This window comes from Callithrix jacchus, chromosome 1 (assembly GCF_049354715.1).
Source record: "Callithrix jacchus isolate 240 chromosome 1, calJac240_pri, whole genome shotgun sequence".
In the NCBI taxonomy this organism is placed as follows: Eukaryota; Metazoa; Chordata; class Mammalia; order Primates; family Cebidae; genus Callithrix; species Callithrix jacchus.
In genome coordinates, this window is record NC_133502.1 from 140,558,425 (window position 1) to 140,573,155 (window position 14,731).

The 14,731-nt window shown below is 48.6% G+C and overlaps 1 protein-coding gene across 4 annotated transcripts in view; it reads left to right on the forward strand.

Annotated features, from left to right (window-relative positions):
• NFX1 (nuclear transcription factor, X-box binding 1) overlaps positions 1–5,305 on the forward strand; it is an 83,596-nt gene extending 78,291 nt beyond the window's left edge. For all 4 annotated transcript variants that reach the window (XM_035307867.3, XM_035307874.3, XM_035307880.3 and 1 more), the window contains 3 exons: positions 1,062–1,207; positions 1,971–2,075; positions 4,052–5,305. In XM_035307867.3, the coding sequence (XP_035163758.2) occupies positions 1,062–1,207; positions 1,971–2,075; positions 4,052–4,124 (324 nt within the window). In that variant the 3' untranslated portion in view covers positions 4,125–5,305. The remainder of the gene's footprint in view (positions 1–1,061; positions 1,208–1,970; positions 2,076–4,051) is intronic.
• The last annotated feature ends 9,426 nt before the right edge of the window (positions 5,306–14,731 follow it).

Consider the following 14,731-nt stretch of genomic DNA (forward strand, 5'->3'; position numbering starts at 1 on the left):
TAGTGCTAGTCGAGTGACTGTGTAGGACACTTAGGAAGACACTCTAGGCCCTCAGATCTTTGAAGGGCTATTGTATGCTAGGAAAGCCCACTAGTTCTTTATTATTCAAAGGCAGGAATGTCCCCTTTGGGAAAGATAAAAGTTATATCACTACAGCTGAAGAGCAGTGGGATAGACTCCTTCAAAAGAGGGATGCCCCTGTCCTGGAGGCAGCCAGGGATGTCAAGGAGATAGCTTTAAGTGAAAAAGTCTTGAGTTTAGTCAGAAGTCCCCAGTGCTGCACTGGCTCCCTCCCTCTTCCATCAGAGGGGACTGTGAGTAAGGACAATATGGCTGCTTTAGTCCCATATCTAATGCTGGTGGTTTTCCTTCCCAGGCTCCTTACCCTCTTCCCATTCCCTTCCTTTCCGCCCTTCTGTTACCACTTCCCAGCAGAATACTAACATGAAGAAGAAAATAGAATTCCTTGTCCCTCTCCGAAGAAACCCAAACAGATGTGTTTCTCTGCTTGTGTGTCTGTATCTGAATACTCATGATTTTTTTTTTTTTAAAGATGGGGTTTCACCTTGTTGGCCAGGTTGGTCTCAAACTCCTGACCTCAGGTGATTCACCCACCTTGGCCTCCCAAAGTGCTGGGATTACAGGTGTGAGCCACCACACCCAGCCTAATACTCATGATTCTTACTTTTATAGGAAATAATCTTTTCTTGTCTTTTAAATCTAATTTATTTAGACATTTCTTGGGAATATCACTCACTCCCCAGTTATGGGACCCATCAAAAAGAACCATTACGCTGTCTACCTAAGTCGCAGTTCACTTACCATTTGTCCCTAACCCTGTCCAGCTGCTGCTGTTGCGGCTCACAGAGTAGAAGAAAGAAGTACATTAGTGCACATCTTCCCGAACCCCTCTGGGCTTGCTTGGCAGTTAGTAAAATGCTGTATGCTGTGGACCTCTAAAATCATCTCTCATTGATCCATGCTGTTCTTGCGTGGTAAGATTAGTTGTAAGCATTTTGTTTTCAGAATGATATGATCAGTCATCTTTTCCCTCAATACAGGGAAAGAATGGTAGGAAAAGCCACAGCTTCCCTCCCATGAACAGAGACCACCGCCGGATCATCCATGACCTGGCCCAAGTTTATGGCCTGGAGAGCGTGAGCTATGACAGTGAACCAAAGCGCAATGTGGTGGTCACTGCCGTCAGGTAGGTTGATCCTGCTATCACAGGAGGAAGTCCTAAGCAGGGCAGACTGGACCCAAGAAGCAGGGTCTGTCGATATTTGTCTTTCTTATTACAACTCTCCCTCTTGGAAAAGTAGAAGGAAAATCTGCTTCTCAGGTACTTCCAAGATAATCTAAAGGCCTGAGCCAAAGAGCAGAACCTATGCCTCAATTCATAGGGCAGAGGCACTCAAAATGCAGAGGTGTCACATCTGCCTACAGTCAGCAGATGCTGGAAGCAGCATTTCTTCAGGCAAAAAGAACAGACCCTGTGAGCCTGAACAGGGGCCCTGCCCATCATATCTGCCCTTTTCTCCTTCAGTCTCCTGTTCCTCTGTTAGTCCTCTCCCTGGCTCTGTCCTCTTGGCATGGGGAAAACAGAAAGGATGCTGAACTCATTCCAGGCACCCCCTGTGAATGGTGTTTTTGCCATCAGAGGAAACTGAAGCAGTAATGTGACCAGGAGGGGACAGGACCTAGGATCACTCTCAGAACCTGAGAATAGGAAGAACTTCCCAATAAAGAAGACTTAAGTCTGACATGAAAGGAAGCAAGCCACAGGCCTGGCATAGGTGGATGGAAGGGATGGGGGTGTTAAATGCAGGTAGCCATGCCTGAGAGCAGACAGTTCCTACCAGACAGTGTTCAACAGTGTCATTGCCAAAAAGTCATGGGCTGAGTGTCTAGCTCTCTGTCTCCACAAACGATTCTCACTTTTCAATGCTTGCTATTTTGACTTCTGTCAGGGGGAAGTCCATTTGTCCTCCTACCACGCTGACAGGTGTGCTTGAAAGGGAAATGCAGACACGGCCTCCACCACCAATTCCTCATCACAGACATCAATCAGACAAGTAAGATTCTCCAGCTGCTTTCCAAGGGACCTGTCTGTCCAGAAAAGCCAGCAGGGCCTGAATTGTCCTGGGCTGCACCAGCCATTAGTGGCCTCCTCAGGCCTGGCCTTGAGGTGCCATGTTCAAATATGTAATGTTTGATTGGGGTGTTCAGACACATTTGTTCCCAACAGTGGGGTCCTAAGTTTGATGTTCGTAGTGCTTGATTCTAGAGTGAACAGTTACTGGATGTAATTTCCACAGTGTAGATGGTGACACTGGGAAGTGGATTCAGTCTGTCATACCAGATGGTTTAAGACTGAAGCACCACATAGTTAAGATTAGTTACTCTGAAAATGGAGTGGGTTTTGGGGGTGAGAATTGTCAGTGACGGGGGTGGATGGTGCTTTCTTGTGGTCCTCTGCCTACTTCTATATGGTTTGAATAATTTTTATAACACACATATTCATGATTTAAAGAGAAAAGAAAACCAAGTTGGCAAGGGGCAAGTCTACCAGATATTTTCTCCAACAGGAGCAGGGAAGGAGCTCTGAGAGTTGGGAGACTCTTGGGCTTTATTTGGATAACCAGAATTGCAGCCTGAAACCAACTTTAGGGCACTTAGTCATAGCCCCAGTTGTCCCAGTTGTTTGTCGCTTGTCAGGGAGAGGAAGAGAAGGCAAGGTGCTGCTCCTTCTCTGCTGCCCTACTGTAACCAAGGCAGTGTGGCTAAAAGGAACTTCAAAGCCCAGAAAGAGGGGTCCCTACTCCTATTCTGGCTTTCCACAAAGAAGCCCTAATAGTACCTTCTCTGCGATTCCTCACAAAACCTCTGGAAGAGTGGTTAGGGCAGTTTACAAGGTCACTATGAAGGTCATAGCACTTGCTGTTCCCGTGGGACTGGACAAGAAGACAGCCAGGTGTTGCCCATTGGGCTCAGACTCAACCAAGAGCATCTGGGGCCACATAGCTCCCCACAACCAGCCCCTCTCCACCCCTAGGAGCCAGGTATCCTGGGTTCTGGTCAGCACAGTCTGCAAGTCCATATGGAAACATGATGAGTATTCTTAGTCACTGCCACAGTCGGGTCCAGTCCTGCTTAGACACAACCATGTGGAGTTAGTGGCTTGTTTATGCCATACTTTTTAGAAACCCTTTATTTTTGTATAAAACTTTATTATGAAAACTTTTTAGAGTAGAGAGAATACTATTACTATCATAAATGCCCATGTTCCCATTAGCAAATTTCCAAATCACCAGCTCATGTTTGTCCCGCTATCAAAACTTCACAAATGAGATGCTCGCTTGGCTTAAGCTGTTAACTGAGCATTCATTGAACTGTAAAGTCAGAGAAAAACAATCATCATGTATGAAATACTGTAAATAGATTGTCAAAGGTTATCTCTACACTGTTAAGTGTAAATAATTTGTTATATCACAGAATAAAATTCCTCATGTAATATGTAAATCTAGGGGAAAAAACACAAAAAGTTTTGGTTTTTTTTTGAGACGGAGTTTTGATTTTGTTACGCAGGCTGGAGTGCAATGGCGCGATCTCGGCTCACTGCAACCTCCGCCTCCTGGGTTCAGGCAATTCTCCTGCCTCAGCCTCTTGAGTAGCTTGGGATTACAGGCATGCGCCACCATGCCCAGCTAATTTTTTGTATTTTTAGTAGAGACAGGGTTTCACCGTGTTGACCAAGATGGTCTCGATCTCTTGACCTCGTGATCCATCCGCCTCGGCCTCCCAAAGTGCTGGGATTACAGGCTTGAGCCACCGCGCCTGGCCAAAACACAAAAAGTTTTAAGCAATTGTTCACAAAGTGCAGAAGGAAAAAATTAAGAATAAAACCCCCCAAAATTTTTAAGCTTCGCAAATGGTAGATCAGCTGATGCTTAACTTTCTGAAGACCTATATCTGATTCCCCCAAAGAAGAAAAGAAAAGATTGATCATTCTTTGTTTTTTGTTTTGTTTTGTTTTGTTTTGTTTTTTCAGGAATTCTGGGAGCGGTAATTTACAGAAAATAACCAAGGAGCCAATAATTGACTATTTTGATGTCCAGGACTAAGAAGATTCAAGATGCACTTAGATAAAAGAATGATTAGGTGTAGTGGAGACTCATTTGCCAGCAGATAAATCATGCCTGTTCCTCTCTGCCTGGCAGAATCACAGTCTTGCATACTGTCTTGTACTGACACATCCAAAGCATGAGTGTGTCAGAAATCCCATGCCTACTCCTGTCTATATAAAGTGTTGCATTATGACCAGATCTCTGATTGTATGGTCACTAGGTATGCAGCTGTGTATTTGAAGAGGCTCTTCACACCATCACTTGGATTGCTCTGAGAGTTGGGGGACTATTGGGCTTTATTTGAACAAACCAGACTTTTAGCCTGAAACCAACTTTATGCCACTTAGTCATAGTCTCAGTTGTCCCACTTACTTGTCCTCCTGAAAATACCTGAAATATCAGGCAGAACTTGCTTGCTTTACCCAAACTGATCAAACTCTTTAGGAGCACAAATGAATTTCCTAGTCTGAAATGCCAGATAATGAGTTGGTATACCATATCTGGAATCACACATGTTGTCTTAAATCCAGCCATCTTACCTAAGTCTTTTGCCAAAACCTCTCATAGGTCTGTCTAGCTGAACTTATTTTAGCGGTTCCCAGCGTGATCAGTTCTAGACCTAGAAGCAGGGCAGGCTGCTTTACAGAATTCCTTTCCTTAAGTCCCTGGCACTTCTCATACCATATCACTGAACCTGTTCAGTAGCAATCAGTTTAGCCGTCCCCCATGATGGTAGGGGATAGATAGAGCAAGTTCTTCTGCCAGGTTTACACTGGTCTCTGATACACCTGCTGGTCTCAGTATATACCTAACTCCTCTCTGAAGAGTCGCAAATGGACAGCTGTCCTGTGTTACTTTTCCCTAGACCTTCTACAGCCATATTGTTTCTCCCTCCCTCTGAGTTCTGGACTCTTTTAAAATATTCTAAGAAGTATATGGACAGTCCAGGGCTTATGCCCAGCAGCCCACTGGAGGCATTCTTCAGGCTTCTTTAAGGCAGGTGTGTTGATAGTTACATTAGTATGACCCTTGCATCTGCACCCCTCCATTGTGGAGGCCAAGCTTTCAGCAACTTCCTTCTGCTCCAGAACAAGCCACAAGCCCCAGAGCAGCAATAGGCGACCTGAGAAGTAGAATCATGAAACAAGCACTTAATTAAATTATAAAAATTAATTGCACAGGTGCCTTTTGGTGTTTTCATTTTTTTTTTCCTCCATCCTCCTCCTCCTGTAGCAGGGCTGTCCTTTGGTCCTCACCAGTCTGCTTCAAAAGCAATCAAGTTCAGCAGCAGGAACAGGCAACTGGAAGGAAGTGACAGAAAACAAAACCACCTCCAACTGGGCCCATGTAGTGCAGGTCAGTGGACCCACACACAACAGGGAGCCCATGAGCATCTGTTACCTCTCTCAAGCAGTGGTTCAGTGGGTGCACAGTATGAGTGAGAGTATCTCGGAATCAGAAAAGGCAGGAGACCTGACTTCTGATTCTAGCTCTGCCACATAACTTGCCATTTGATGGAATTAAAGTTTCACTGACCTCATTGGGGTTATGAGGATTAAAGGAAAAATACATGTGGCAATACCTGATCCATCATCAATGCTCAAAGTTCTAAAAATGATACTTAGTGTCTAGAAAATATGTTCACATCTTTCTCCATAATACTAGCCAAGTAAAAGGTCCGTGGAATGCTAACCAGGCTTTTTCTGGTGAATATTTACATGCCTACCCTCTGCCAACTTTGTGCCAGGGCTGTGGGAAGCAGATGCGGCCTGGTTTTGTACATTTAATAATCCAGCGAGGGCACATGTGAACAGACGTTTTTAGTGGAATTGGCTGATTGGCCACCAATAGGTCATTAATCTGTTATTAAAAGCTGAAGAGCCCTAAGAGGAATATTTTGCAAAGTTGTGGTAGGAACAGGTTAGCTCTTGGGGTTGGGGGCGGACACCTGTGGGAAAGTGAAATGAGAGGAAGCGTTTGAGCTGAGGCTTGAGGTATGGTAGACTGCCATTTGGAGAAGGAAGAGGCAACACCAAGTGAAGGTAAACAGCATGAGAGAGGGCTGGGGGGATGGGTTGAGGAAGGGTTGTCCAGAGCAGGCAGACAACTAGGGGGACAGGAGATGAGGCTGGAGAGGTGGAGAGGGGTCAGCTCATGGAGAGCCACAGGGGATGACCAGAATCCTAAGCAGAGTGGCATGGCCAGATTTAGGATCTAGACCAAGATTCAGCAAATGTTTACTGAAAAAAGATCAGATAGTAAATATTGTAGACTGTGATTCTTATAGTTTCTGTTACAACCACCCAACTCTGCCATCGCAGTGTGAAAGCAGCCATAGACAATATGTAAATGAAAGAGTAAGGCTCTGTCCTCATGCTTTATTTGTACACACTGAAATAATTTCATATAATTTTTATGTCATAAACTATTCTTTAGACTTTTTTCCCCAACCATTTATAAACATAAAAAACATTCTTAGCTCGTGAGTTGTGCAAAAACAGGCAGCAGGCTAGATTTCACCATGGACTTTATTTTACCCACCCTGTTCTAGAACAGTCCTTCAGGCAGAAGAATGTAGAAGGGATTGGAGGGCTACTTTGAGGCAAGAAGCTCAGCCAAGAAGCTACAGAAGTGATCCGGGTGAGAGAAAGTGAGGGTGATGGGGAAGAGATTCAGATTAGGGAGGTAGGATTGGATGCCAGAGGTTAACAGGAGAACTAGCCCCCCTCCCATCACCAAGGGGAAGCTGCTTCTCATTGCTTTGGTGGATTCCTCACTGAGCAGTGGCATTGGACAAGCGTATACATGAGCATAGGCAAGAGGGAAAGACCCGTCTGCCTCTACCAGCCCATGCATGGAGGGAGGTCACCAGGACCCCAAGCTCTTGCTCCCTGAGAATCAGGTGGTAACTTCTCTCCCTGCTCCAGCCCACACTCAGCAGGAGAGTTTTTATGGGCCAGAGCTTTCCAGAGACCAAATTCTTCTCTCTGAAATTCCCTCTGGCCTGTTTGGCAGGGCGGGCTGCTCTCAAGTGTTACCTGCTTGACATGCAATAGTGGGTGTGTGCGGGACTGTGGAGATGAAAGCAGGCCCTCCTGATTGCAGGGCTGTTGGCCACAGCCCTGGATCCTGCTCTGGAGAGGCCAGAGAACATGGCAGGGGGAGAAGGAGGGGGAGTGTCAGTCTTGTGGGGGAGGGGCAAACTCTCAATCACGGAGTCGTATAGATTTAGGTTTGAGGGGAGAATCCCTTCTGTATGGTGCTGGCCTTCTTGCTTTATGCCTGAAAGCCTGGAGACCTTGTTTCCTAAGGAGAACCTTGTGCCTCCTCTTCTAAAATCGAGGAGGGACGGCCAGACCAGCTCCTTCACCAAGACAGACCTGCCTCCCTCATTAGCCTCCCTCACACACAAACAGAAAGTCCAAACTCCCCACATGGCCTAAGCACAGATGTCCCATACATCTCCCGTGGCTCAAAGATCCCCAGGGGCTTCTCTAGGCCAGGTCAGTCCCTCTGCCTACAAAGCCAAGCTCAGAAAGAACTGGTTCCCTGGGGTCACACTGCCACACTAGAAACACCCTGTACCAGGAGGGGGCTGAATCCTCAGGACACAGGGAGCGTTTTCCTTCCTAGCCTCCCAAACAGCTCAGAGGGAAGTCCTTCCCAGTGTCCCAGGCTGCCCTCGGCCCAGGTTTTGCAAGGTCATTCTTCATAATGCACAGCCTTCTGGGAGAGGCATATGCAGAGAACCTAGCTGGACAGCTAGTATGTCTGTGTTGCTACCTCAACTCACTCTGTCCTTGGGCAGTTTGGGCATCGGTTTCTGCATCTGTCAGTTGACATAATAGTTCCTGCTCATGTGCTTCCCAGAGCCATCGTGAGGGTGGTGGGTAGACAGGGTCAGAGATGAGGAGAGTCTCCCAATGCCACGTGGCATCTCAGCACAGTCAAGCCTCTGGAGCCCATTCCAGGTCCAGCTCTCAGAGAATAGCTCTTGGGGAAGGGAGAACGGAACAGAGCCGTGGCCAAGCTGCTCAGACAAGGGTCGAGCCTTTGGCCACCCCCACTGACATTCCCCTCACTAGCTGTAAGCCTGACACATCAGTGAGGGAGTTGAAAGTCCTCATCTGCTCACATTTTCCCAAGAACCTTTTCTAACAGTAGGTAACAGCTATTGAACACTTAATATGTGCTGAGCACCACAGCCATCTCTACTCCTCAAATCCTATGAAACTAGCATGGTAGCACACATCTGTAGTTCCAGCTACTCAAGAGGCAGAGGATCACTTGCACCCAGGAATTATGTGAGCCCAGGAGGCTGCAGTGAGCCACATTTGCACCACTGCACTGCAGCGTGGACGACAGAGCAAGACCCTGCCTCCAAAAAAACAAAGGCCAGGTACAGTGGCTCACGCCTATAATCCCAACACTTTGGGAGGCTGAGGCAGAAGGGGATCACTTGAGCCCAAAGTTCAAGACAAGCCTGGGCAACAAAATGAGACCCCGTCTACAAAAAATACAAAACTTAACCAGGTGAAGTGGCATGCATCTGTAGTCCCAACTAGTCAGGAGGCTGAGGTGGGAGGATTGCTTGAGCCCGGAGGCTGAGGCTGCAGTGAGCCAAAGTCGTGCCACTGCATGCCAGCCTGACCAACACAAAGAGAGAGACGTTGTCTCAAAAAAAAAAAAAGAAGAAAGCCCCATGAAGTATGTATTCTTATCCTCATTTTACTAGTGAGGAAACTAAAGATTGGAGAAGTTAGGTCACTCACCCAAGACCACTCAGCAAACAACCAGGGATCTGAAATTCCTATCAGGTCTGTGTCCTTGACAAGAGCTATAGGAATTGCCCCTGAAACCGTACTGAAATTGCCTTGGAATTGGGGCAATTTGTACCGCTCATCTTGGAGTTCCTGGGGCAGGGTGGCCCAGCAGGTCAGTCCCAGTGGGAGGAAAGTTTACACATGTCCCAAAGCAGAAAACACCAGTTAATCCCCAACCCCTGCTCTAGAAGACAGGGCTTTTTCTCTAGCGGCCACTAGGGTGCAGTATGTATCCCTGAACCGAGCCTGGGGGTCGGGTGGAGAAATGCTTACACTTTGCTTCAGAAAAGCTCTCTTAAAACTTTTTAGTAGAGTTTATAACCAATATTTTCAAAATTGGTTATAAACCAACTTCAAAATATTTTCAAAATTTCACATTTTCATGTATTTTTAATGTTATTTTCTCTGCTAGTTAATATACATAGTATGAGCACCAGGGAAAACAACGCATGCAGATACTGGAAGGAAGGAAATTCAAGGGAAAGGCATTGCAAAGGCTCTGAGGTGGCAGCGCGCCATACACTTTGAAGGAACAGCAAGGCCGTCAGCCTGTAGGGGAGTGAATGATGGCGGGAATAGCAGGACTCAGAACAGTAGCAAAGGGAACCTGATAGGTGGGGCCTTGTAGGCCATGGGAAGGTTTAGGGCAAAGGAGTGAACGATGAAGCATAGCTTCTTTTGTGAGATGGAATCTTGCTCTGTCGCCCAGGCTGGAGTGCAGTGGTGCAATCTCAGCTCACTGCAACCTCCGCCTCCCAGGCTCCAGCAATTCTCCTGCTTCAGCCTCCCAAGTAGCTGAGATTACAGGCACCCACCACCACATCCAGCTAAATTGTGTATTTTTAGTAGAGATGGGGTTTCACCATATTGACCAATTTCCTGACCTCAGGTGACCCGCCACCTTGTCTTCCCAAAGTGCTGGGATTACAGGTGTGAGCCACCGTGCCCAGCCCCCTGGCTCATTTTTTAAAAGGGTAATGCCAGCTGCTGTATTGATACTAGACCACAGGGCTGAGTGGGAGCAAGGGAAGAGGCCAGAAGACCAGAAGTCCCCTGCTATAATCTGAACGAGACCACCTTGGCTGGAACCAAGGTAACATGCTGTGGTGGTGAGAAGTGGCTGGATTCTGGATACATTTTGCAGATTAACACCCATAGGATTTGCTGACAGCTGGGATGTGGGGTGTGTGAGAGAGAAAAGAGTTAGGGATGACTAAAGTGTTTGGCCTGAGCAGTTGGAAGACTGAGCTTGCTGTTTACTGAGATAGGAAAGCGTGTGGGAGGAGCAGGCTTGGGATGAAAATCAGTCCAGTACGCAGTTGTGCGTGGGAGTCTGAAGTCTGGAGACAGGACTGGGCTGGAGATCTAATTTGGGAAGCTGTTAATGGCGCCTGTAATGGTATTTAAAGGCTGGTGAGATCATATAGGGAAGGAGGGTGAAAGAGAAGATGTTCAAAGGCAACTATGCCCTGGGCACACCCTCATCCTGAAGGCGGGATGCTGAGAACAGGGCAGGAGTGAGAGATTTCCAAAGCCAGAGATGGGGGCTGAAGCTGCAGGACTCAGTGCTACAAGAAGTCCTGCAGAGGGAGGGTCTCTAGGGTTTTCTTACAGGTTGCCTGGGAGAGGATGGGCTTCTCTAACTTATCCTGACCTGTCTGAACCCCTTGAGAGAAGGGCCTGGCTCCAGGGCACATAGTCAGTTAAGACCTGAGTATTCAGGCTCCTGGGGCCAAAGGAGGCCATGAGCCTTGGCTGCCTCTTCTCCTTTTCTTACCCCCTCAATATAGGTACTCTGCAGGGCTCCGTAACCTCTCCCTGGGCTACCTTGTCCACCTGAAGCCTTCAGCTGCCACTCCCTGGGCTTAAATGCTCTGTCTCCAACCCAGATCCCTGGCTTTCCCTAGATGTCCCATGAGCCTCTCCTACTCAGCATGTTCAATACCGCAGCCGTCTTTCCACCACAGACTGTTTTCTGATGTCTCCACCACCTACCTAGTTCCTAGACACAGCCCTGGGCAACACCTTCTGCCCTTTCCACAGCCGACTCAAGGCCCATAAACTTCCAGCTTCTGAATCTCTTTTCTGGTCATCTCTCTCCTCCCTTACCCTTCACCAGCTGTGTCAATTCAGCTGCCTCTCCTTGCTCCCCTGCCCCCAGTCCCTCCCCTTCCAGTTCAGCTTCCACACAGAGGTTAAAGGATCCCTTCTCAGGCATAAATCTGGCTCTGCCATTACTTGGCTTAACAGTCTTCTCTGAATTTCTAAGAGATGAAAGTCCCAACTGCCTACCCTGGCCCCCTCAGAACCTCCAGCCACTCCCTACCTTGCCTACTCCCCTGCAACCACACTGAACAGCCTGGGACTCCGAACTCTGTGGGCTCCGAACTCTGCTCCTGCCATTCCCTCTAGCTGGAGCTCCTCTAACCCCTCTCCTGGGTGAACAAGACTGCCCGGTGAAACCCCGTCTCTACTAACAATACAAAAATTAGCTGGGCATGATGGTGGATGTCTGTAGTCCCAGCTACTCAGGAGGCTGTGGCAGAAGATTCACTTGAACCTGGGAGGTGGAGGTTTCAGTGAGCCGAGATCACGCCACTTCACTCCAGCCTGGGCAACAGAGCAAGACTTTGTCTCAAAAAATAAAAAATTTAAAAATTTTGAAAAAACAAAAACTAGGCAAGGTCACTTCCTTGGTTTCTGGGTTAAAGCGCAGGCTTCAGGGGCACATTGACAAGGGCTATAGTCCCTGCTCTCTGCCCCTTACTGAGCCAATCTCCCCAGCCTCAGTTTCCCTGTATGTTAGATGGGCATCGATAGCAGCACACACAAACTCCCCTGTGCCAGGCATCGCCCATGTCATCCTCCCAGCAGCGCTGTGAAGTGGGAGCTATTATCTTACCTAAGGTCATATGGCTAGTGAGTGGCAGGGCAGATATTGGGTCCAGGCGGGCTGGCTTCATTGTCTGAGCTAAGTGCCACAGTATGAGCTGCCATGTACAGGAAGGCTGGGGTCACTCGAGGTTCCCCTGTTCCTACTGTAAGATCAGCGCAGGGTTGGGTGTGGAACAGCTGTGCTATTCAGAGTGACTCCGGCCTCCTCACACTGATGATGCCAGCACCACCAGGCCAGGCCTGAGTTGGCTGCTCCACCTCTTCCTAGACTGCAGGACCCCATCTGAGAGAGGAAACCTAAGACCAGCCAGACCAGGGTGCTGCCAGTATCCCTTGGAATCCCTGGAGCTGAATGGAAGAGTAGGCCAGGCAGGGGTAAGGAGCTCCTCTCAAAGCTGGGACTACCAGGCTGAGGACCATACATTCATCTGCAGAGCCCTGGATGGGCCTGGTCTGGGAGCAGGGCCATGACAGGAGGCTTCAAAGTGCTGTAAGAAGAGCTGGGGGGATCCCCAATACCCACAGATCCAAGCCTCCTATACAGATGGGGAAACTGAGGCCCACAGAGGGAAGGGGTCCTATCCAGGTCACACAACCAGTCCATGATGGCACTGGGAGAATGGGAGAGGATCCAGTGCTCCATGGCTCATGTCCCAGCCTGGCTCTCAGAGCTGCACAGATGCATCTACAGGAGGGACCCTGCATATGTGTGTGTGTTGGTGTGTGTATGCACGTGTGTGTACGTGTGTGCTTGTGTGCATGACAGCAAAGCCAAGAGCAGGCACCCACAAGGTGCTATGATACCCACCCCACCTTATCCTAATCCCTCCTTCCCTTCCTTCCTTCATTCTTTTCTCTCCTTCCTTCCCTCCCTCCTTCCTTCCTTCCTTCCCTCCCTCCTTCCTTCCTTCCTTCCTCCTTCCTTCCCTCCCTCCCTCCCTCCCTCCCTCCCTCCCTCCCTCCCTCCCTCCCTCCCTCCTTCCTTCCTTCCTTCCTTCCTTCCTTCCTTCCTTCCTTCCTTCCTTCCTTCCTTCCTTCCTTCCTTCCTTCGACAGGACCTGCCTTTCTCCTCCAGAGACTTCCCTCACCTCTGCCCCAACCCTTGTTCTCATCTCTCCCCAGGGCCTGGCCTGGGGATGGTCCACCCACCATCCCCCTTACTTCTCTGACCTCATCTTTTCCCCTTTCTTTCCATTCCAGCACAGTGGCCCCTCCAGCTCCCCCCCAGGGAACTGGCTGTTCCTCCCACCTGGCATGTTCTTTCCCCAAGTATCGACCTGGCTCACTCCATCACTCCTTCAGGTCTTTACTCAAGTCACCTTCTCAGAGGCCATCTGCTCTTTACCCTTCCCCACACTTTCTATACAGTGGTCCTGCTTTTTCTCCATAGCATCTATAACACACCATATATTTTACATAGAACGTTAGCTCCATGAGGACCAGGACTACTATCTTCCTTATGCCTGTTTCCTCAGTGCAGGAATGGTGCCTGGCACATTGGAGGCTGTCAATTGGAATCTGCCAAGAGAATGAAAAGGCTTGCTCTGCGACGGGTCAGGGCTCATCAGAGCCTGACGTTGGGACCAGAACCTGCAAGGTGTTAGGGGCAGCATGCCTAGTGCAAGCCTGTGATAGAGCAGTGGGCAGCAGGTGGGGGCTCTGTCCAGGGCCACCCTACCTCCAGGGCTCCTCCCAGGGACAGGAGGATGCCCAGGGGCTGAAGTGCTCATGGAGAGGCAGAGGAGGGGAGGAACCAGGGCCCTAGGCTCCATAAATGCCTTTCTCAGCTGTAACTGAGGCCTTGGGATCATGCTGCTCTGGAATGCCAAGAATGAGAAAGACTCGCAGGGCCGGCTGAGGGTGAGAGAGGGGAAAGGGCTTGCAGAGAGTCACAGCAGAAGGCCACTGTACAGTTGGGGACTTCCAGCTGTGGGCCCTTCCCTGGTTAATCCCAGCCGGGGTTCCCCTGGCTCAGCTCCTCCCACCGTGGGACATCATACACACTCATCCTCTCTGGATTTCCTGTGATCTCATCAGGCTCCCCACCTGTTACCCCTCCCCTCTACCCTGTTCTCACATTACAGCTATTCCTTCTTTGTCTTTTTAAATGTATCGCACAGGCGGGGCGCGGTGGCTCACGCCTGTAATCCCAGCACTTTGGGAGGCTGAGGCAGGTGGATCATGACATCAAGAGATCAAGACCATCCTGGTCAACGAGGTGAAACCCCGTCTCTACTAAAAATACAAAAATTAGCTGGGCATGGTGGTGCGCGCCTGTAGTCCCAGCTACTCGGGAGGCTGAGGCAGGAGAGTTGCCTGAACCCAGGAAGCGGAGGTTGCAGTGAGCCGAGATCGTGCCATTGCACCCCAGTCTGGGTAACAACAATGAAACTCCGTCTCAAAAAAAAAAAAAAATATATATATATATATATAGTACATACAAACAATACATGTCACCAATACTTGTCATTTATGTTACCAAGCACAATCATATAATAAACCCACAAATGTATGTAAACCCCAGAACTAGAAAATTATTAATAGCTTGCACTACTGTGCTCCTCCCCATCTGCCTGTAGGAATCATTTCTTTTTTCTAAAATAGTTTTCTTACATGCATATATATATAGCAAAGAATGTATTTTTGCTTTTCGGCTATAAGACTGGTGTCACACTGTATATAGTCTGTGTTACTTTTTTTTTTGAGACGGAGTCTCGCTCTGTCACCCAGGCTGGAGTGCAGTAGCGCATCTTGGCTCACTGCAACCTCCACCTCCCAGGATCAAGGGATTCTCCTGCCTCAGCCTTCTCAGTATCGGATTACGGGCACCGAACCACACCCAGCTAATTTTTATATTTTTAGTAGAGACAGGGTTTCACCACGTTG